This window comes from Manis javanica, chromosome 4, assembly GCF_040802235.1.
Source record: "Manis javanica isolate MJ-LG chromosome 4, MJ_LKY, whole genome shotgun sequence".
In the NCBI taxonomy this organism is placed as follows: domain Eukaryota; kingdom Metazoa; phylum Chordata; class Mammalia; order Pholidota; family Manidae; genus Manis; species Manis javanica.
The window spans coordinates 16,709,942-16,732,813 of record NC_133159.1 but is presented as its reverse complement, the minus strand read 5'-3'; the positions used below and the strand labels follow the sequence as shown (position 1 = coordinate 16,732,813).

The following is a 22,872-nucleotide window of genomic DNA, read 5'->3' as shown; positions in this document are numbered from 1 at the left end:
AAGAAGTCCCAGCCCCTGGAGAAAAGGTTCCAGGTTCCTGTTGGAGGGCCTGAGGTTGGGGCAAGTCATCAAAGCTTGGCCTGTCTTCCAGAAGATAGGGTGGAAGTTGCACCCCAGCAATGGAGGCCTGAGAAACAGGCCAGCCAAACAGGAGGCTGACTGGTACCATGACCCTATGATAGGCCAGAGTGCCTTAAATCCTTCCTACGTCAGGACAGGATTGGCCAATGGTCTTGTGGAGTCTGCCTTGTAGGAGGGGCTGCAGAGGGTAGGTGCAGGGCTACTGGATGGCTGGTGCCTGGGACCTTGGCCAATCAGGCAGCGAGACTTTGTTAAGTGGCTACTGTGCATCATGGCCTTTGTGGGGTTCAGAGATGGGCAGGGTAAGGAGCTCACAGCCTAGCTGGGGAGATGGGGTGGACATGAGTGAAGAGCCAGATGCAGGCTGTGTGTGCTCAGGGCTGAACCAGGCAGCAGCGGGGTCAGAGGAGGCCAGAAGATGGGAGCTGTGACAGCTGGAATGGTCTGGCTTGGGGGTGCGGGGACAGTGGGAGTAAGGGTGCTGAGGCAGGAAAGCATGGGGTTTGCCTAAAAGACAGAAAGGGCCTAGTTGGTCTGGAGTGGGGATATTCTTTGTCCAGGAGAGGAGGGAGTGGGACGAGAAGGCCAATCCACAGAGAGCCTTGAAGGCCAGGCTCATGGTCTAGGACTACATCCAGGTGGCAGTGGGGAGCCACTGAAGGTTATTGATCAGGGAAGTGACATTTGTTTTAACTGGATGGCTGAGATTGTGCCAGGCTGGGAAGATACTGGGAGGAGGAGCATGTGGGGAGAATCAAGAAGGGAAGGATCTTAGTTCTAAGGTCAGTTAAGACTTTGGAGGAAGACCTTTTGATCCCCTGGGTGAGAGTATGTGGCATTATGAGCACTTTAGGGGATGGCCTTGACCTATTGCTTTGAAAGAGGTGTCAGGTCATCAGTGCCATACCTGCCCTCGAATCCCAGCTCTGTTGTGGAATCAAGGACAATCCCTTTATCCTTCCAGTCCTGTTTCCTCCTCTGTAAACTGGGCATGATACAACCTATTTCCAACTGAGTGTGAGGATTAATGAGAGAATAAGGAAAAGGTCTAGCTCAGGGCCTGGAGCCTAGTAGCTGCTCAATAAATGGTGTTCCCTCTCCATCTCCCCCATGTGATTGTCACAGAGCTGGACAGAATCTGGCCCTCCAGTCACCTTCAGTTAGATAGAGTTTCTGTTTTCAGAGATCATTCATTCATTCATTCATTGTTCAGTCATTCCACCAGAATTCAAGCAACATTCTGAGCACCTACTGTGTGCCAGGTGCTGGGACACAAAGTAGAATCAAACCACTGTCCCTTGGACTGGAAGAGTTTATTTACTTGTTCACTCAGCAATATCCATGGGGCCCTACTCTGTGCTTTGGCTGGGGTGGGGGTAGAGTTGGGGATAAAGTGAGCACTGTAGGCAGGGGAGGGAGTAGGCAGGGGAGCAAATCAGGCCCACAGGTCACACCTCTACATCCGGGAAGAGCAGGAACCCAGAGAAGATGCTGTTGGCACCTTCGATGCCCAGCAGGGAGTTCTTTTCGGTGGCCTGCAAGAAGACGATCTCCCCCAGCTCCAGCTTGAGGACCACGCTGCCCATGGTGACTTGGAAGGTGTTCTGAACGTAGTCGCAGAAGGTGACCACCTTCTGCACACGCTCCCGGCCCCGGACGAGGTTCACGCACAGGTTCCCTCGAGAGCTGGCGTGGTAGGTGAAGTAGTAAAGGCCGGGCACCCTGCAGGTGAACTTGCCGCTTCGAGGTTCGTAGTTGTTGTTCACGTTGGTGATCACGTGGTCGAAACGGATGGCCTGGTCTCTTCTCAGGAGACTGTTGATGGTCCTTGTGGCAGAAAAGGCAATTTTCTGTGTGGCCTTATAGTCTCCTGATTCACCCTTGGGGCCACGGGGTCCAAGGAGCCCTGGGGAACCTTTAGGGCCAGCGGGGCCCTTGGGGCCCACTTTTCCTGGTTTCCCAGGAATCCCTGGGTCCCCCTTCTCTCCAAACTCGCCATGGTCTCCAGCTAGCCCCGGGCGCCCTGGAAAAGCAGAGACGAGAGAAATGAGGAGGCCACAGATCCCTGTGAACCAAAGAATGAATACCGGGCTGGGAGGCACGGAGCCTGGCTGTGTCACCCTGGATAGGTCACTGATGCCTGTAGGGTGGGTCGTGGTCTCCCTAAGGAAGGTGGCAGGCCGGCCCTCCTCACCAGCTCATACAGGCGCCCTTGTTCTGGCTGAGGCCTGGAGCAGAGATAATGAAGCCCTGGCACATTGCACCCCTGTCCGTCCCCTCCCCGTGGCAGACAGCCTTAAGCAGCCCCTTTCTTGCTGAACCTGGAGTGGGTCTTAGAATTCCTCACCCTCCCCGCTCTAGGCAGCGCCACCCAGCGGTTTGACCCAGCACTCTCTTTTCCAGTAGAGTGGCAGAATATAGTGGCTGAAAACGTGGGCTCAGGAAACAGACAGAGGTGCTTCTCATGCCACATTTGACATTATTAGTTGTGTCGCTTTGACTGCGTCTTATCTCCGAGGCTCAGCTTCCTCATCTATAAAACCAGGATGGTGATATTTTGCGGGATTGCGAGGATTAAATTAGATTATGCAAGGAGAGTGGTTGGCTGTTTACATGAACAAATGAACTACATTTTAGGGGTTTTCACAGCAGGAGAAGCCTCACTCAAACTCTGTGATAACCCCCAAAAAGTACCTGCCCACATCCTAAAGGCGAGGAAGCAGCAATTCAGAGAGCTGAAGCCACTTAGCCTGGAGGAAGCCAGGACTGTGTGCCTGGGCGGGGCTCTCTCTCTACCTGGAGGTAGTGACAGGACAGCCATGCTCTGGTCTCAGCCTCAACACTTCCTGGGCTCTCTTGAGCAAGGCAGTAGCCTTTCTGGCCATCAGTTTTCCCAGATATCAGAACTCCCCTTAAGAAATTACTGCTCAGCAAGCTGAAGGATTTCCAAGTGCTCTTGCAATCTCTAAGGTGGGCAAGGGGTGGGGAGGCAGGAGATGGGGCCTTGTTCAGTGACAGTCATGTATCCCCAAAGCACACAGTACCTTTCTCTCCCTTTATCCCTGGAGCCCCAGGTTTGCCATCGGAGCCTGGTACCCCGGGGATGCCCGGGATGCCTGGGATGGCTGGGTACCCAGTGCAGCTGCTCTGGGCGCAGGAGACAGAAATCAGAGTCAGGAGCAACAAAGGTAGGAGCACCGGGGCACCGGCCCTTCGGGCCTTCATGACTGCACCGTCTCAGCAGCTTCCTGCGGGGCACAAGACGCGGCAGGTTACTTCCGTGGCGCCTCCTAGCATTCATTCTCTCAGTCACTCAGCCACTCATTCATGTGTCCACTGAATGTGTCTTGCCCACCAGATCCTGTTCTGGGGGCTGGGGATACTGTGATGGACAAGACGGGTATGGCCCCTGCCTTCATGGAGCTGACCGTCCAGGGGAAGGCAGACATCAGTAGGTCAACATGCAGGTAAGCAGAAACAGCGAGAGCCTGTGCCCAGTGCCCCAAAAGAGAGGAAATGGTGCTTGGAGGGAGAATAACTGGGCTGGGGGGCTGGTGGCCAGTTTGTGAGGGAAGTCCTCGGAGGGGAGGCATCTCTGAGAAGTGATGCTTAGATCTGAGACCTGAGGGTTCAGAAAGGGCTGGAACAAGGAGGAAGGGACAGTGGGGGCAAAGAAGGACAGAGTCTGGGGTGCTGAGGCCCAGCAGGGAGGCCAGCATGGCCAGAGGGGAGTGAGGGGTGAGTGGCAGAGGTGAGAGTCTTGTTGGCTGTTATACGCGGGGTTTGGATTTTATTCCAAGTGTTCTCATTCATTAGACCTTCTGAATTCAGGGTACCTGTGCTGTCATCACAGCAGGCCTCTTTACATCCCCAGAGCAGCCCTGCATGGAAGGAGCTAGTATTTCTCCTTCCGCTAAAGAGGACCCTGAAACTCGAGAGAGGCTCAAACACGTGCTCAGGGTCACGCAGGAAGGGCTGCAGCCAGGACTCACACCCAGGCCTGTGGGGCACTGAAGCCAGGGTCCCTGCCAACAACATACCAGGCCATCTCTGCTGGTGGAATACTCTCAGGTCTCCAAAGGCCCTGGAGAGAGGGAAGTGCTGGCCCTTTCTTAATCTCCGGGAACTGGGAAGAAGCCCTGGGCTGTTGTGAGCTGGTCATCACGGGGGCCTGTAACATTTATTCTTAAGACAGAAGGGAACTAACATTACATCTAGTCCAACCCTTTTTAAAAAAATTGAGGGGACATTCACTTGACATAAATTTGACCATTTTCAGGTGAACATTTCAGTGGCATTTAGTATGTTCACAATATTGTACTACTACTACCTCAGTCTCATTCCAGAACATGTTCATCCCCTCCAAGAAAACTGCACTCATTAAGCAGTTACTCCCTGTCCCCTGAGCCCCTGGCAGCCATTAACCTGCCTTCCCTTGTGAATTTACCTATTCTGGATATTTCATATAAAGGTATCATATAATAGGTGACCTTTGTGTCTGGCTTATTTCATTTAGCATAATGTTTCCGAGGTTCCTTTACACTGTGGTATGTATCAGTCCTTCACTCCTTTTTATGGCCGAAAAATATTCCATTGTATAGAATTTTATCTGTTTATCCATTCAGCACTGATGGGCATTTGGGGAGTTTCCACCTTTTGGCTATGGTGGCCAGTTCTGCCATGAGCATTCATGCACAAGGATTTGTTTGAATGCATTTTTAATTCTTTGGGGTACCTACCTAGGTATGGAATTACTGGGTCTTACAGTAAATCTGTTTAACTTTTTGAGAGACTTTCAGCCTACTGTAAAGCCTCCTTAATAATATCTCAGCCAGGGTTCTTCCATCCATAGTTGCACCATCTATTACCTACCAAGGCAGCCCATTCTACTTTTTCCCAGATCCAAATGCTTCCCATGCTTCAAGGCTTGGGTCAAAGTCTTTCTCCTCCAGGAAGCCTTCCATCATTACCACTAGCCCATAGAGGCTGAGCTGTTTCCTGCAATTAATACGGAAAAGCAGAGTGGCCCTCCCACCTCCCAGGATAGCACTGGGGATGCAGGCGAGGCCGCGGCTGGGAAGAAGTCACAGAGTTCCAAGCCCAGAAGTGGGTTGTGATTATTTTCCCACCTTGCAGATGAGGGAACAGAACCTTCACCATTAGAAAGCAACCTGCCCAAAGTCACCAGTGAGCTGGCTGATGGCAGAGCTGTGGTCAAGCCCCTGTCTTCTCTGCCTCGTGCTGGTTCTGCCACTCTCAGAATCTGGCACGTGGAGGCCTTCCCGGGACCAGAAAAACCTGCTGATTTTTGGCCCCTGTGCTCAGAACATCAGTCTCGGCCTCTCAGTTTACTCCTAACCAATTTGTTGCTCAAAGCCCTGAGTTAGGCCAGGTCCTCTGCTGGACACTAAGGAAAGGGAAGCTTCAAGGGTGGGTGTGACCAGGCTGCAAGTAACCAGCTTAGGCTCCGTCCTTCAAAGAGGGAGGCTCTGGGGAAGGATCCTGCTTATCTTCAAGTTAGCATCAGTTCCCACTCTTGTGCAGGTTTTAGAAAACAGCAGTTTGACAACTTTAATAGTCCAGCCATTGGGCACTTAGCAGGTACCAGGCCCTGTGCCAAAGGCTTTACATGCCATTTTCTCATTTAATTTGGTCCTAACAACAGTCCCCTCAGAAAGCACCCCTGCTTTCTCACTTTACAGACAAGGAAACTGGGCATTAGAGAGGGTGGGAACCTGTATCAAAGTCACACAGCCCCCATACTGCTGGGACTCAAACCCAGGTCCACCGGATCTTAAAACTTCCAGGGTGTTCCGTTAAGAGGCAACTGTATCTGGTGGTTAAAATATGGGCTTTGGAACCAGACAGCCTGACAGAAGGAGCTAATAGGTGTAGAGCAGTTCTGGGGATGGGGCCAGTACGGGGTGAAGGAGGCTTTTACCATTACTATTATTGCCACTGTTGTTAGGCGGTGAACATTCACTGGTGGTGTCATGAGAAGAGAATACTGCCAGGGCCACAGGGTCAGGCCTCTGCCACTTCTTAGCTGCGGGCCTTAGGCAAGGAGCTTCTCCTCTCCAGCCACAGTTTCCCCTGCTGTGAAATGGGGTAATACTAACCTCTACCTCATAGGGCTGGTGGGAGGACTGAGGAAATAGGGCTTACAACAGACCCCGGCAGGTTGGGAATGCTAAATGAATCTAGCTCTTTTTCTATTTTCACCATCATTCGAGAATCCTCAAGCTTTAGAACAAGATGGAAGATGGTTGGAAAAGTAAAAAGGATCCAGTCCCTTTGGGAGATTGGGGTGGGTCTCAGCTGGAGGCAGCCCAGGGGTGGAAAGCTCCAATTGGGGGGTCAGGGGTAGGATTGGGGGCAGCAGGTCCAGACCCGCTTCTGAGATGAGACGCAGGCTTCTGGGGGAAGCAGAAAGGGGGTGGGGGGAGTGGGAAGATCTGGGTTCTGGCCCATTTCAGGGGCTCCTGAGTTTCAGACTTGGACAAGGACTTAAAACTCATCTGGTCTGACCTCCTCCTGCTGCCACCGTCTGTCATCACTGGCCGCCTTGGTCTGCTGTCTTTCTCCACATCACCGACCCTTGCGTCAACCACCAGCCCCAGCAGGCCCTTCCCCCGGGTTAGAGTCAGGCCACCTGGACTTTCAACTCTGTCTCTGCTGCTACCTTGCTGCATGACCTCGGGCAAGTGCCTTAACCTCTCTGAGCCTCTTTGGCAAAGGTAACTTCTGCCGGACAGGGCTGCCAGAGGATTAAATGCGGTGGAACCCAGAAGGAATAAGGTCTGTAAAGTGGTGCCCGATCCCACCCTGTCCTTCACAGACATTACTGAGTCCACTCAGCACCAACTAACAACGAATCACAACTCCACCTGCAAAGTCAAATCACTTCCTTGAAAGAGTCAGGCTGAGCTTTCTCAGCAACTGCGAGGAAGTGAGAGAAGGCAGGCGTTGGAGGAATGCTGGGCTGGGCAGAGGGGCACCTGGGCTCACGTTTCACCTCTGCCTCTGACATATCTTGAACCAGGCAGGGCGCCAAACACTGGGTGAGCCACATCTCCTTTAGGGCCCCCAGCGCCCCTGAAGGGTCTGTTGTCCCCAGAGTGGGTCCAGGCAAAGAGGTTACGTGACTTGCCCCGGATCACCAGCACCTAGAGGCAGAAGCAGGACTCAGCTAGAGTCTCAGGGACCCCAAACCCTTATGTTGGTGGCTCCTGTTTCAGGCTGACTCCCATCACCTGGGGCCCCGGATAGCAGCAGACTCCCAAGCTCACCCCAGGAGGTTTGATTCCTGGGGCTGGGCCCAGGAACACCCCAAGTTTAACAGCCCAGGTGGCTCTGAGGTGTGGGATGCAAGGCCTACTCTTTGGGAACCACCACGCTCTGCCGTATGGGTCCTGCCAGCCAGCCCCCCAGGTGCCAAGCGCCATCCTCACCTGGGGCCTCACCGTGCTGTGGTGCCGCTGGGCCGGGCAGCAGTGGGACCGGGAGCCAGGAGCCTGCTGCTCTCTGTCCAGAGCGGAAGTTCCATTCCCCTGAGACAGGAAGGGCTTTCCCCTGATGGGCCCCTCTGGTGGGTCCGGCAGGCCGGCCCCCCTCCCGGAATCCCACTCTTGCCCCGTCCAGGCAGTTTCAGGTCCTGTTTCTGCGATCTGGAGGGGTTTACTGTAAACGGGGCGGGGAGTTTGGTTTTGCTGGCTCAGCAGCCATGGGGGGAACAGGCTGTCCTGGGAGAATGTCCACAACTGGTGGCTTGCCTGCCAAGGCCCCTGGCCTCATGACCTTCCACTGCACACATGCGTGTTCCTCAGTGAGAGGAAAATGTGGCTGGCCTAATGCCTGAGCACTGGATTTGGAGTCAGAAACTTTGATTCATATTCTGGTTCTGCCACTTACCAACGAAGAGTTCTCGGCCAAGGGAACTCAAGGGAGCCCCTATTTGCTCTGCTATATGATGGGACCATAACGTCACCTGCTCTGCAGACTGCACGGGGCTCTGGGGGCTCAGCTGGGATGGACAGTGGAGAAGAAAGCAGGCAGGCTGTGAAGTGCAGTGTGCGTGTTAATTGTTAATATCATGCCATGTCCCAGGCTTCCCCTTTCTGGGCCCCTCTCCTGCTTTCTGCCCATTCTGCACCCCTGCTCTTCCCCTGTTCTCAGAAAATAATGTAATAATGAATTTTAAATGTGGTCATTACTTATTTATACCCCTTCCTCTGCTTCCAGCAGGGCTTGAAGCTGATGACAATTATAGGCACAGGCAGGGGCCTATTGCGTGCTGTTCCTGGAACCACACCAAGTGAGGGCTGGAGAGGGGCTTGGAGGTTACCCAGCTTCATTTAATAGACAGGGAAACTGAGACCCAGAGGGGAGAGAGTCATCATGTCATCAATATTTACCATGAACCTCTGTGTTCCAGGCACTGGAGATGGAGCCACCAGCAAATCAGCCATGGCTCCTGCCCCCACCGTGCATCCCTTCTATTAGGGGAGAATGGTGTTCAACATCAAAGCACAGGATGGTTTCATTGCTCCTGTGATAAATGGTACAAAAAAGCCGTGACTGCTGGAGCCAAGCCTCACAGGCGACAGAAGCAGGACTCAGAGCCAGGCATCCGTGGCACCAGATTTCAGCCCTCTTGCAAGGCTTGAGTCTAAGGCTATGTGGTAGGCCTCAGGGATAGCTGCCTGGCAAGCCCAGGAGCAGCTGTGGGCCAGGAGGGCCTGACTGCACATCTGTGCTTGGAGACAGGGAATCGTTGGGCTTGTGGGTCCTGAGTAATAGAAATTGTTACCTGCAGAGGGTGACAGGGAAAGAAGAGGCTGGTTTGAGAGAACCGGTCTCTGAGCTCAGCCGACTGTCTACTCAAAGGGACCCAGGCTGGGCGAGCAAGAGAAAGCAGTGGATTCTGAGCAGGGAGACGGGGGTTAGCAGTTGCCGGTCTGGGGGCCCATCTGCAGGCTCCTAAGGCCACGTGGTCCCTGGCCTCTAATTCTTTGGGAGCTGATGGCAATGGGAAAAGATGGGCTTGAAGCTGGGGTAGAAGCAGCTCAAGACTACGAGCAGGAAGCACCAGGGAGGCATGAGGGCCTGGGCTTTGGAATCGGCCTTGCTCAGGTTTGAATTCCAGCTTTGCCTCTTTCTAACTGTGTGGCCTCAGGCACATTTATTGACTTCGGCTTCCCCATATATGAATGGGCAACCCCCGGGGTTGTGGGGGTCCAGTGAGGTAACCCTGCATGTTTAGTGCCCAGCCCTTGGTAAGCAGCCAACGCAAACCTGGGGATATTATTTACATGAAGAGAAGACAGAATTTTTGGAGCCTGAGCACACAGGAGCCATGCCTGGGTTAGGGGCAGGCCTGGATTAGAGATCAGGATCTGAGAGCTCTCTGTGCCTCGGCCTCTGTGTGGGAGCCGACTGCTGTCTGTACCCATTAAGACTGCTGACTTGCATCTGTGAAGGAGAGGGGATGATCCCTACAAAGGATGGAAAAAGAAACCTAAAACCCTTCAATGTCCTGTGGTCTGAAAGAGATTCCTTGCAGCTTGGGGTGTCTCTGTCTGGCTCCTGTCCCACCTACACCCCTTCCTTGCCTGTCCCCCTTAAAAACTCCCACCAGGCTCCCCTTGGCCAAGCAGAGAAGCTGGCATTTTCAAAGGCCTGACGAAGAGCGAATGACAAGGAACCAGTTACAGAAAATAAAAATGGCATGGATTGTCGTTTTTCCAAAGTACAGGTTTCTGATCTGACACTGTGTCCTACCTAAATGGTGTATTGATTTTTAAACAAAAAAGAAATGAGAAGAAGATGTCCCACTTGGGGCCCTGCAGGGCAGACTGCTAAGTGGTTGATGGGGCGTTGTGACTGGAGTGGCCTGTGATGCAGCCCTGTCCCTGCCGGAGGCCCCCAGATGCCGAGAACCAGGCAGGGTTCCTGGGCCTTTGCTTCTGTGCTTGCTTGTGCATTCATCCCTCCTTCTTGCTCATCTGACCCATTCCCTGTGCCCTGCTATGTGCCAGGCATGCATCGAAGAGGCCCTGCCCTCCAGGATGCCCACACTCAGAGGGGGAGGCAGACCTGTTCCAAGAATGTACACAAAAGCCAGTTGCTGTGCCACATGCTTTGGGGTCACCTGACACACTGCTTACTCAAACTTAATAAAAAAGCCTTGACTCCAGAAACATTTTTTGTTTTGTGAATAAATCCACAGATAATTTTATTGTACCACCAAGTTTGGGAACCTGGGTTCTAAAGAGTCATGAGTCTGTGGTCCAAGACAGTGGAGGGCACTGTGAAGACACAAAGGGCAGAATCAGGGAAGGCTTTGTGGAGGAGGTGACCTTTGTGCTGCATCCTGACAGTTGAGTGCATATTATCCAGGTGTACAGAGGATGTGTGAGTGTGGTGGGCTCTTCAGGATGAAGGGACATCGCGGGGAAAGGCCTGGAGGTGTGAAGCAGCACCTTTCAGGAATGGAGGGGCCAAGTGGGTGGAGGTGGGTCTCACCAGGCTCTGAGGCTGGCCTGGCAGTCACACTTTCTGTCTTTGTGGACCATGACTGCCAATCCCTTCTCATGGTCACCACAGTGAGAGTGCTGCAGCTGATGACCAGCCTCCTGTCCTCCAACAAGGGTCACAGCAGCCAGGCCCAACAGCCAGGAAGCTCACAGTGAAGCCCTCACAGTTCCTGGGCAGCAGTGGGTTTAGATGACCTCCTGGGGGCTCCCAGGGTGTGTCAATTATTTAGTGTGCATCAGACATCCGGGAGACAGATTCCCACTCTTTCTCTCACCATTGATACCCATCCTAGTGTAGTTATGAATATTATATGACTTAATAGATGGGTTAGCCTAATGCCTGGTGTATAGTAAGTGCTCAATAAATGTTCGCTATTACTATTTTTTTAAATCCACTTACTCATTTACTCTGCTTTTAGTCATTCATTGACCCACTTACTCATTCACTCATTCACTCCAGTTCACTGATTAATTCTGCACATCCGGTCTTTGTCTATGCTGGGCTTCCCTGAGCCCAAATCCTTCCTGTGGCAGGTGCTCCTGAAATTCAGCATAGGTCAGCATTGGTCTGGGGACTCAAACACACTCCTGTTTACCTGGGATCACATATCCCTTTAGTGATGGCAGTGCCTCTCACTCAAACAAGTGACAGCACACGGCCCCTTCAACCACGCTTGAGCCTCTCTGTCCCAAATGGCCAAATCAGCACCAGCCTTTACTGAGTACCAACTGGATGCTCTGGCTGAGTCTAGAGCCCACAGGTGGCTGTGGCAGATGCCAAGTTGAAAATGAAGAGACCTGCTTCTTCAAAGAAGTGGCAGTGAGGAGTCTAAGCCATCCATCTTTACAGTTTAATTATTTATTTAGATATCTCCCTGCCTCTTCCAAGACTTGGAAGGAACTAATGACAGTACCAGAAGGTGTTGGTTAAGTGTCAAAGCAGTGACTCCTGAAGGAGCAACGAGGAGAGAACTCATGGGGCAGGTGGACAGGGTGGGCTTCCTGGAGGAGGAGTCCATCAGGAGGGGAGAATAGTCTGGGCAAGGATATGGCACAGTGGGTTCTTACAGAGAAGCCAAGGGAGGTGCGGTGGCCCCAGGGCTGGAGCAGGCTGCCTGACCTAGTCAGGAAAGATCAGGAAGCCGGAGAAGACGCTGTCGGAGCCCTCGGTGCCCACCATGCCATTGTAGTCATTGACCGCCAGCCACACTTGCTCTCCCACCCGCAGCCGCAGCAGCACACCGCCCGAGCTGACCTGCTTGCTGTTGGTCAGGTGGTCACAGAAGGTGGTCACCTTGACGTCCCTGTGGTACAGCTGCACGCACAGGTTGGCCGTCTGCGAGGCGTGGTACACAAAGTAGTAGAGGCCAGGGACTCTACAGGTGAACTTGCCGGTGCTCGTGTCGTAATCTCCCTGTGGGTTGGTGATGACCGTGTTGAACTTGACCAGGCTGTTGGCTGTCGGGAACTGGAGCGTCTGCCGTGTGACTGTGAACACTGACTGGTGCTTCTGTTTGTATCTGCCTTCCTCACCCGGCTCCCCAGGGGGTCCCATGAGACCAGGAAACCCCGGAATCCCAGAGGCCCCCATGGGGCCATTTTTCCCAGGATGGCCAGGTGTGCCAGGTTCTCCCTTCTGACCCTTGGGTCCTCTTGTCCCAGGGATAGCTGGGATTCCTGGGGAGAGAGCAGGTAGGAAGGAAGTGATGGAGCAAGGGACAGGGAAGAGGAACCCTGGGGGTGTCCTCCAGGGGACACATCACCACAGTTTGGTCTCTGGAACCTCCTTCCCCTGATGTGCTGTGCACCTGGGAGCAGTGTGCAGGGAGGAAGAGGGGAAGGAGCAGCCTGTAAGCTGGCCAGAGGGCAGGGAGATCCTGGTTCAAGTCCCACCTCCCCATGCACTTGCACTCTGACCCTGGCTAAGGCACTTCCCATCTCTTGGCCTCAGTTTCCACATTTGTGATGGAGACGGTAGGACTAGCCAACATCAGGAGGTGCCAGGGCTGTGCAGGATCTTAGAGAGTGTGTCAGAGGCCACAACTGTCAGTCTAAGGACATCTCAGCTTCAGATAGCTTTTTTTTGGCCTGCCAAATGTTAAAAACACTTTTTTATTTAGAGCCCAAAATCAACAAATTCAGACCTTACCTAACAGTCTTGGTTCTTAGTTTTTCTTGACAAAAATCAGAAGATTGGTCAGAGGCACGTTTCCTAGAAAGCTCATGAAACTTAAACTTGAGGCCCCATTACTTGCACTGGCCCCTTCAAGGCCCTTTGCTAATCTTATATTCATACTTTTTCAACTTCTTATGGTGAAACAATTACAGATTCACAGGAAGTTGCAAAAAAAAAGACAAGAAGGTCTCACATACTCTTCACCTAGTTTTCCCCATTTGTACATTTTGCAGAACTAAAGAACGATGTCAAAACTGGGAAACTGACCTTTGTACAATCTGCAGAGCTCCACTTTCACATACACTCACTGTGCGTATGTGTGGGCCTAATACAACTGTGTAGCATGTGTAGATTTGTGTCACCCCCTCCTCCCCTGTGATCAATGATTAGTCATTTTGCATTATTTTTCTTAAAGAGGGCCCTCAGTGTTTTATGAAGCCTCAGGGCCCCACAAACCTGTGTTGAGATGGAACTATCCAGCCAGGTTAGCATATGGGAACCACAGGATAGAATCAAAGAGAAGCTGCCCCCTTAAAGGGCTGCTCTTTCTGGCTCCCCAGCCCCACTCAGCCCACTTCAGCCCCTTATGCCAGCTGGCCTGGTTCAACTTCCCTCATGTTACAGATGAGAAAACTGAGGCCAGAGACTTACCCAAGGCCATGCAGCCAGTAGAAGGTGGACTCAAGTCTGGCTGACTCCCAGTTGGAGTGTCTGATTCCTGTGACCTCCCTGGTTATCTGAGCCTCTGTGAGATTCGTCTCCCATTGTCCAAACCATACTCATATTTTAGGGCCTGGCTCCAGTCTCCTCTTCCAGGAAGCCCTCTCTGACCACGCCTGCCAGCTCTCATGGCCGCCTCTTCCTGACTTCCTTAGGGTTGGGTGTCTGTGCAGACCTATTTGTGACAGATCCTTTATGGCTTGGGAACCTTTTAGGTCCAAGGGTTAGAAACGGGGATCAGGACTCAGCAGCCCTAGGTTTAGGCCATGTGACTGTGGGCTGGTGACGTCCCCTCCCAGAGCCACTACTTGTCTAATTTAGATACGGGCACAATAGAACAGGTCCCCGAGAGCGGCTGGAGGAGTGGGACAGGAGCATGAGGGGCCCAGCCACTTGCAGGAAGTGCTTACTAATGCCAGGTCCCCACGATGACTGTCGGTGACACCGAGCAGGGCCAGATCTCCTCTTCCTCGATGTCTTCTAGCAACTGATTGGGACAGGCAGGACTCACAGTGGGGAGGGGGCCTGAGCAGCAGTGGATGGTCGTGGCCAAGGGCATGGCCTTTGGAGGTGGACAGGATTCCACTGTGTGATTCTGGGAGTTGCTCAATCTCTCTGAACCTCAGCTTTGACATTTGTAAAATGGCAATAAACCACTTTGTTAAAGAATTTTGGCTTCAGTTTTCTCACTTGTAGAGTTAACCATTTTATCTATCCCGTAAGATAAATGTATGCAGAGCATTTGGCACATAGTAGGAGCTCAGTAATTGATGGCCACCAACCACCCTGGGCAGTGAAGTGGCCAGAGGCAGCTGTGAAGTACAGAGTCCACAAAAATGGCAGACCTGGGGGCGTCATTCGGCTCACCCTGAACAGAGAATTCCTTCTGGAATGTTAGTAACATTCCAGTCAACTGCCAGGAGGGAAGATGGTAGTGGGGAAATTCCTAAGGATGGTCCTCTCCACCAGCGCCCCTGCCCCATGCCTCTGTCACTGCCGTCACCTCTGCCCAACGCCTTCCCAGGGTCACCCCTGTGGCCCCATTCACACCCTGCCTCCCAGATTGCACTTCTTCTCTCACAGACAAGGCGCCCAGACCCCAGCATGTGCCTGACACCAGCGCCCGTTCCTGTCCTCAGCCCCCTCGGCACATGCTAGGGTTTGCCTGTGAGCCTACACAGAAGAGGCTGTGGTCCTGACTTCTCACTCCCACCCTCCAGCCACCCAGAACCATAGGGAGGGAGGTGAGCTCAGCTCTCTGATAAAACAGTGATAGCATCACAACACCACCCACGGTCTACACTCATCCAGCACCTCTCATGATGCTCTGTACTGTTTTCCATTTAAACCTATTCGACCATCACAGCACCCCTGTGCACTAGGTACTACTGCTTCCCCATTTTACAGATAAGGAAACTGAGGCATTGCCAGTTTTGGTAACTTGCATGAGTTTACACAGAGGGAAGTGGTGGGGCTGGGACTTGAGTGCTGGCTACCTGCACCCTGTGTACGTTCTCTGTGTGACTCCCCACCTCCCAGGGTCCCCATTGCAGGCAAATGGTGGAGGGGTAATAACACAGCAAAGCATTTAAGAGTCTGCTGAAGGTTTCCACGTTGTCCCTGCCCGTGACCCGCCCGGCCACCTCCTGTGGCAGGTTCTCTGATTCTCTCTCTTATCAAATGAGGAAACTGAGGAGTAAAGAGGGGAACTGGGGCGGCCTGAGGCCTGGGCTCTGAAGAGATGGGTGATACCTGCCCGAGAGTCTGCGCTGGGAACAGGTACGGCAGGAGGGGTTGCACTTCCTGCCACCACGGTGCTGTCACCCACTGCCTGGTCAGCCCCAGACGGACACTCCGACCCCTGCCTCCAAGCCCCAGGTGCCCCCTCTCCCCAGCTGGCAGACTCACCTGGCTCCCCCTTGGGCCCTGGCAGCCCATCATGCCCATCCTTCCCTGGTGCCCCAGGCAGGCCTGGCATTCCAGGGATCCCATAGCAGTCTGTGCTGGCCTCACCCCCAGCCAGTAGCACCAGGAGGAGCCATAGATGGAGTAGAAAGCAGGGCCGGGAGCTGGACCCCGTGTCCATCCTGGGGAAGGCGCTGGATGGGGAGAGAGCAGAGTTGGTACATCTGGTGGCTCACCCACCTCCTCACCCTTTCACTCCCCAGGGCCTGTCCTTCTCAGCCCTCAGGAGCCTGCTCCCCTCCCCCAAGCCCCTCACCCCTTGGGATCACATGAAGGATGGAGAGGGGTCCTCTTCTTGGAGTCCAGGCCCTCAGATCTGCCGAGTGGAGGCCTCTTCCTCTCACATAGCAAGCTGTCCCCAGGGCCATGTTTCAGGGAGGTGGCAGGGGGAAACTGCCATTCTCCCTCACCTGGGCAGGGGGCCTGGCCTCACCTTAGGACAGGAGGTTTCTAGTTTGGTCACAGAGATGTCCTCAAGTTGGCCTCCTCGCTCCCAGGCAGCAGGATGCCGTGTCGGAGTGGACCGGCAAGGAGGGCCCAGAGCGGGCTGGGTGGCCCCCTCCCTCAGCTCCCCCTTCCCCCAATCCCACATCCCCTTTCCCATCATTTTTCCTGACTCAATACTTTCTTTTGGTGCTGAGCCCGGCTGACCACAGCGACACCCCTGTGTGTTCTGTTCCCAGTCATGAGTGTCTGAAATGAGGAAGTGCCCACTACCCCGGGTCTGGTGTGGGGTGTGTGTGTGTGTGCACACTCAGTTCTGGGCAGACTTCCCCTGCTGTCAAGGTCAGCGCATCCCTGTTTGTTGGCATTTACCGTGCCTGATACTCAGATGCTTCCCAGCATCCCTAGGAGGAAGTTACAATTCCCCTTTACAGATGAGGAAACTGAGGCTCAGGGAGGTGAAAGTCCCTGCCCAAAGTCACAGGGTAAGTGGTTTTGTGGGGTCTAAAGCTTTGCTCTGACCCCTCTACTTCGCTGTCTCCAGAAACAAGCCTCACGTGCACCTGTCAAGTATTCTAGAAACTTCCATATGCCCCCTCCCATTCTAGGGGACGTACACCCAGGGTGGGCAAGTGTTTATGGCAGGCAGCCTGCCGTGGTAGACAGACTCTTCTGGCTGCAGAGTTAGCAGCGGCCTCAGGATCTTGCAGCCCCGCCACTCCCTTGCCCCGAGGTCTTTGGCAAAGCACCGGCCCCTCTAGGCCTCTGTGTTCACCGTCCTGGATGGTGGGGGAGGCCAGGATTGGCATGTCATGCCTCTTCTCTTGCTGGGGCCTCCTTCCCGGTCAGCGCTGCCCCATCACCTCCACCCAGGCTCCTCTGCTTCTGGCCTTGAAGCCTGTGATGGCTGGTGAGGGGTTGCCAGTTGTGACCAGGCTGGCAGAGCTGAGATGACCCCCTCCTCTCTTCCTCCTCTCGTATGAGAGGAAGAGGGTATTGGGTTGCTAAGGGCTCCAACCTGACCCCACTCTTGCCACCTGTGTCACTTGGGGTGACCTCCCCGAGCATTGGTTCCTCATGTGTAAGTGGGACTCCCAATGGTGCCTGTGCAGAGCAGTCGTGGGGACTCAGGGCCTGATGCGGATGTGGTGCTTAGCCCCTGCCCGGCCAAGAGACCCTCAGGGCCTCAGGCTCTCCTTCCATCCTGTGCCACAGGACGGCAGCGTGGGACAAGAGCGAGGATGTGAATGCACTTGGCCCTGGAAGTCCCCATCAGGCACAGGTCTGCGAAGAACAGATTGCTGGGCACAGCGTTAGTGAGGGGACCTTGCCGGTGGCACCCGGGTCTCCCTCTTCCATTTCCAACTTGACTGCACTGGGTCTGGCTTGTCCAGCAGGTGGCAGCCTCGGCCCACGCTCAGCCCTCCCCTTCCCCACTAGCTAGGCCCAGGCTGGCTCTGTCTGGTCCCCCCCTTCCGGAGAGACCAGTGGTTTGCCTGGGCAGAGGGACGGGTGCAGGTGGATTTCAGGGTAAGGCGCAGCCGGGCACTCCCCGTAGCCGCAATTTGATAGCCTGGTCCTTCCCATCACTTGTGGGGCCTCTTTGAGCTCCATTGCAGTGAAAGAGAGGAGCCCTCCACTCAGCCTGCCACTTTCTGGCAGTGTGACTTTGGGTAGATGTCTTCTTTGAGCCTCGTTAAGAGGATCGCTTTAATTGAATGCGTAAGCGGCTAGGAAACGTCCAGCTCATAGCAGGCGCTCTAGGATCTGTTTCTTCTCCCCATCTGCGCAGGGTGTGTGTGGATGGGCAGGGGAGAGCTGGGCCAGAGCAGAGGCCCTAAGGAGGCCCTGGGGCACTGAGGAGACCAGCATTCTGGGGCAGGGAGGGAGGCTCCCCTCTTCTTCCTGCCCCCTGAAGGCTGTTGGCGGGGCAGCCCCAGGGAAGGGTCTAGAATGTATGTTGGAGGCAGGGGTGGGGGCTGTGTGTACGTGGGGACTCCATGGGTGCTTGTGTGTCATTCAGTAGATGGGACACAGTTCCCGTGCCTTGGAGGATGGTCCTGGGAGAGTGGGAGCATGCATGGGGTCAGCGTGGGAGAGAACATGGACATTTCCAAGGCACGCTCACGTGAAGGCAAGGAAGATGTGTACACCTGTGTGCCAAGGGTGTGTCTGGGATGTGTGTCTTAAGGTGTGTGTGAGTGTATTTCTGGCTGTTTATGGGGGCCACTTGGGTGTCTGATTTGAGGGGTGCATGGCTATGACTGCTCATGTATCCCTGAGTGTGTCTGTGGGTTTGAAGGTGTAACTAGTGCATATGTTTGGGGGTATGCATGGTGTGTCTAAGGGAGTGGCTGTGTGCTGGGGGCGGGTACAGCATGCCCATGTTTCAGTGCGGAGTGGACAAGTGTTGGTCCAGGAATGTGGGTCCACATGCATCTGGAAGTAGGCGTGTGTGTGCGCGCGCGCGTGTGAGTGCACTTATGCGCATGCGCAGCAGAAAGGAACATCGGCTTCCTTTGAGGAAATGCCCAGGGCATTGGACATTCAGGACTGAACTCCTGGTCTCCTTATTTTTCTCACATACAAAGGACACAGTGGGGCTTCTTGCTTCTGAGAAGCCCCTGGATGGCTGAGTGGGACCCTGGGAAATGCTATGAGCAATCCAAACCCTCCCTGTCCCTGGCCCAGGATGGCTGCCCAGCTGGCAGCAGCCCCAGCCTCCACGCCAGCATGGGGGGAAGCCCAGGGCTGGACTCAGGAACCCTGGCTTTGAGGAGGACTGCCGAGGCCCTTGGGCCAACGGCTCCCCTCCTCTGAGTACTGCTCTTACTTTTCTGGCCCAAGGTTGGAAAGCACAGATGTCTTCAGTCAGGTGTCTGGCTGTGGAGGCTGTTGTGGGTGGGGGTTAAACACTGGGAAGGCCTGGGTTCAAATCCTAGTTCCTACCTTTAAACACAGACCGTGGTCTTTATGTTCACCCTGGCTATCTCCTACCCAGCCTCATTTTCATTATTTGCAAAACAGAATCATATTACCCACCTCATCACTTGACCGTAAAGATTTAACAAAATATTATGATAGCAGAAATTATATAGCTCTTACTATGAATCAGGCACTGCTCTGTAATTGTCATGTATTAAGTCATTTAAGCCTCCCAACAACCCTTTGAGGTAGGTGCCATTACTATTCTCCTTTTATAGATAAAGAAACTGAGATTCACTGAGATTTCAGACATGCACGATTGGACAAGTAAGTGATGGCCGCAGGATTTGAACCCAGGCGGAGGAGGTTCTCAGAACATGCTAAATACATTTTGTAAAACACTAAATGCAGGCATGCCTTGTAAGCACTCAATAATTGTCATTCTTATGCTCCCTTCCTATGCCCTGGGTAGCAACTGCACCTCAAGCTTAGAAGATGTGGACTCATGGCATTTATTCCAGGAAGAGTTCTAGGAAATTGATCTTAGAGCATGCAGTGGGCAGCAGCCCCCTCCCTTCAGGCAGCTAAAGCCACAGCACTCCCATACAGAGTACAGCATAGAAACCAGAAAGGTGGAGTGAGTAGGCCACAGTCACACAGCAGGAAGCAGGTGAGGCCAGGGTGGGGTCTTTCCCTGGTTCAGATGGATGGGAAGATGAGGAAGCCACTGAAGACACTGTCTGCCTCAGGACCCTGGTATATGCGGCCCTTACTGGGGTCTTTTTCAATCCAGACCTGGTCTCCATGCTGTAGATGGAGCACTGTGCCCCCGGACACCACCTGGAAGATGCCTTTGCTGTTGCCGTCACAGAAGCCCAAGGAGCGCCGGACCTGGCCCCTCCCAGAGGACACGATGGACAGGCAGATGTCCCACTTGGACACCACCTGGAAGGTGAAGTAGTAGTAGCCAGGCACAGTGCAGATGAACCGGCCCGAGTGGTTCTGGTACGGGCCTTCCTGGTTGGTGATGACCGTGTCAAAGATGACCACATTGCCGCCTATGGGCGGGTTCCGCCTCACAGCCGAGAAGGCTGGCCGTGGCTGGTCCTTGATGTTTCCTGGGTTGCCCTTGGTGCCTTTCGGTCCTGGGAGTCCAGGCTCTCCCAGGGGGCCACTGGGCCCTGGGTAGCCCATGTTGCCAGGGTTTCCAGGGGGCCCAGGATCCCCCTCATCTCCCTTAAGGCCTTGGATGCCTGTCCGGATGCCAGGGACCCCTGTGGGGAGAAAGTCCTGATTAGAAGTGAGAGTATAGTCTCTGCCCATCCTCAGGGAGATGGCTGGGACCCAACTGCTGTGTGATAGAGGACAGGGGAGTGCATGGGCCTTCAGGACATTGATTCTCAATGGCTGTGTGACCTAGGGCAAGTGTCCCAACTTTTCTGAGCCTCAGCTTCTTCATCTATAAAATAGACAGAAGTGTGAACAGGCATTTGGAAAAGCATCAGGTTCTTGCAAAAACAGAATATTGGCTCCTCAACTGTGCTCCTGCCCATGGCCATGCACTCTACATGAGTTCTTCAGTTTGGGGTGACTACATGTACGATGCCCAGATTGCAAATTATTGCGAGTGTCTGTGTGGATCTTTCCAGTCTGTTATGAACTGTGGGGCTCAGAGGGATTACACAAGTCTTTCCTTTTCCACTCTGATCATATCCTCTTCCCTTTTCCTTCACTACCAGCCTTTTTTCTAGAATGAATGTCTGAGGGGTCTGGGATGGGCGAAGAGGGACAGAGCTGAGGGTGCTGGAAGGAAGCAAAAAGGCTAGTTGTCATTAACTGGTCCCTCTCTATGTGCCAGGTAGGGTTGTTTCTCCAGTTTAAAGATGAGGAAACTGAGGCTCAGAGAGGTTCAGTAACTTGCTCCAGGTCACACAGCAAGACAAGGGTTCTTCAGTCTAAAGTTTAGGGCCTTAATCATTCTGGTAACTGAACATTGACCCAGGACTGGGCACTGCCTCACAGCCTCTCAGATTCATTGTTTGCAGTGGTCTGTCTTCCAGGGGAGGAAGGCAAGGCCACAGAAAGAGGACCCAGGCTGGAAGGGGATGCGGAGAAGCCTGTCAGCCTGGGACATGCCCAAGGGGAAGGCTAGGCCCCCGCAGTCCTTGGGACCAAGTACAGATTGAAGGGGCTTCCTGGGGTGGCTCAGAGGGATTCCTGCTTCTTGGTGCCACCCCCAAACCTCCATTCTGGAGGCCAGGCCAGGCCAAGGGATGAGGGGCTGGGGTCCAGAAGGTGCTTACCCGGCTCCCCTTGCTGCCCCTTGAGGCCCTGCCGCCCAGGTCGGCCAGGTACTCCTGCAGCCCCGTCCCTTCCGTCCGGAGCTCGGCACACGTCCTGGGTCACCGTTGAGGCCAGGGATATGGCCAGCACACAGACCACCAGCCAGCCCCCGGGGGCCTCCATGATGCCACTGCGGAGACAGGGACAAGGCCAGGGCAGGTTGGGCATCACACGCGCACACCCAACTTATACACAAAGTCATATATACACCCCCCCCCACCCTGATCCAATTCACATACACACCCTTGAGAGCCTTCGATATCCTCTGTCCAGCTCAAGGAACCCCACGCATACACAAAGAACCACAAACTTACATAGATACACACATGCAACTGAACACACCCACACAATTAGTTACACAAGCCAACACACAGACACAGCCTCTCCCTGCTATAGCCACACAACACAGGAAGCAAACCCAGAAGTCCGTACAAGCTCCTGGACACCCAAACCAACACCCAAATAAACTCCATGCCTCTCTCACCTCGACACACATGTTCATCTACTCCTACAGATGATCAATTCCATTGAACAAATAGGTATTGGGTGCCTGTTCTTTATTTAATTAACACCCTGTCACCCAGATGGCAGAGCTGCCTATGCACAGAAATACACACACAAGCACCTGACACTCACATCTGCTCACTCCCCTGCACGCTCGGCTCCTTTGAGCACCCACTCAGGACAGACAGCTGACTGGCACCCACTCTCCCCTCTATTTGCTGGGCTGGGCTGTGATACCCCCAGCCTTTTCCAAGCTTCTTATAACTTAGGGGGCCAGGAACGTGGTTAGAGCTGATGGGTCTGTATCACCATCTCCCGCCCTCCCCTAAGCCCAAGGAGCTAAGGTTCCCCCATTATTCATTTTGGGTCCCAGATTGGTACCCCACCCAACCCTGTCTCGACACAGAACCAGCTAACAGTGCCCTTGTTCCTGCCTTGACTGGCCGCCCAGCCTCCTAGACCAGCTCCCCGGGTTTCCTGAACTCCAACCACCTCCCTTTCAGGCGCTGACCTCACCTGCTACAGGCTGCTGGTCACCTCAGCTGTCAGCTCCTGTCCTTCTCCACCCAGGACCCCTGTGGACACCCAGCAGAGGCAGTGTCCAGCTGTGGCCAAGTTTCACATCCCTTCCCACTTCCCCTTCTCCCTTCCCTGGGCCTGCCCCTCCACATCGCCCCAGGGGCCACAGGCCCGCCAGGGACATTTTGAGCAGACCTCAGCAAGACTGGGATATGGGGACATCCTACCCCAGCCATCGCTGGTGTGGGGGCAGGGACAGCACAGGGGGAGGCTGTGAGGATGGGGGCGGCGGAGGGCTTGGGGTGGGGCTGTGAGAACCAGAGTGGTGTAGAACATCAGGGCAGAAGGAATCTCTTTGAAAATCAGTAACTTGTAAGCCTTTTTCATGATTATGAAAGAAACACGTATCCACTGTCAAAAAGCTTGGAAAATAGAGCAAAGCTCAAAGAAAGAGGGGTAGTGCGGTAGTGGCGAGAAGCTCTGTAATCAGCTTTCTAGACCTGCCACTTGCTGGCTGCGCTGGGAAATTACTCAGCCTCCCTGGGCCTCAGTTTTCTTATTCACCAACCGGAAACAACAGATTCTACTTCACTGGATTCTTATAATGTTTTAATGACAGAAACACACATACAAAACACTTGGCATATGGTGAACGCTTAA

General features: G+C 53.9%; 3 protein-coding genes across 5 annotated transcripts; all 3 read right to left on the bottom strand.

The window, feature by feature from the left end:
• Positions 1-1,377: 1,377 nt before the first annotated feature.
• On the bottom strand, positions 1,378-7,696 carry C1QB (complement C1q B chain). 2 transcript variants are annotated; one of them, XM_017676557.3, is made up of 3 exons: positions 7,545-7,696; positions 3,126-3,329; positions 1,378-2,104 (listed from the first exon to the last, which is right to left on the bottom strand). In XM_017676557.3, exons 2-3 carry the CDS (start codon positions 3,304-3,306, stop codon positions 1,530-1,532), a joined length of 756 nt encoding a protein of 251 aa, XP_017532046.2. In that variant the 5' UTR covers positions 3,307-3,329; positions 7,545-7,696; the 3' UTR covers positions 1,378-1,529. The 2 variants fall into 2 exon arrangements, with proteins under 2 accessions (XP_017532046.2, XP_017532045.2); XM_017676556.3 differs by having other exon boundaries at positions 7,533-7,689.
• Positions 7,697-11,459: 3,763 nt separating this feature from the next.
• Positions 11,460-16,055, bottom strand: C1QC (complement C1q C chain). The gene is made up of 3 exons (XM_073233380.1): positions 15,911-16,055; positions 15,421-15,611; positions 11,460-12,293 (listed from the first exon to the last, which is right to left on the bottom strand). Exons 2-3 carry the CDS (start codon positions 15,596-15,598, stop codon positions 11,737-11,739), a joined length of 735 nt encoding a protein of 244 aa, XP_073089481.1. The 5' UTR covers positions 15,599-15,611; positions 15,911-16,055; the 3' UTR covers positions 11,460-11,736.
• Positions 16,056-19,342: 3,287 nt separating this feature from the next.
• C1QA (complement C1q A chain) lies at positions 19,343-22,368 on the bottom strand. 2 transcript variants are annotated; one of them, XM_073233377.1, is made up of 3 exons: positions 22,210-22,368; positions 21,150-21,319; positions 19,343-20,120 (listed from the first exon to the last, which is right to left on the bottom strand). In XM_073233377.1, exons 2-3 carry the CDS (start codon positions 21,310-21,312, stop codon positions 19,546-19,548), a joined length of 738 nt encoding a protein of 245 aa, XP_073089478.1. In that variant the 5' UTR covers positions 21,313-21,319; positions 22,210-22,368; the 3' UTR covers positions 19,343-19,545. The 2 variants fall into 2 exon arrangements, with proteins under 2 accessions (XP_073089478.1, XP_073089479.1); XM_073233378.1 differs by lacking the exon at positions 22,210-22,368 and adding an exon at positions 21,433-21,455.
• Between the last annotated feature and the right edge of the window lie 504 nt (positions 22,369-22,872).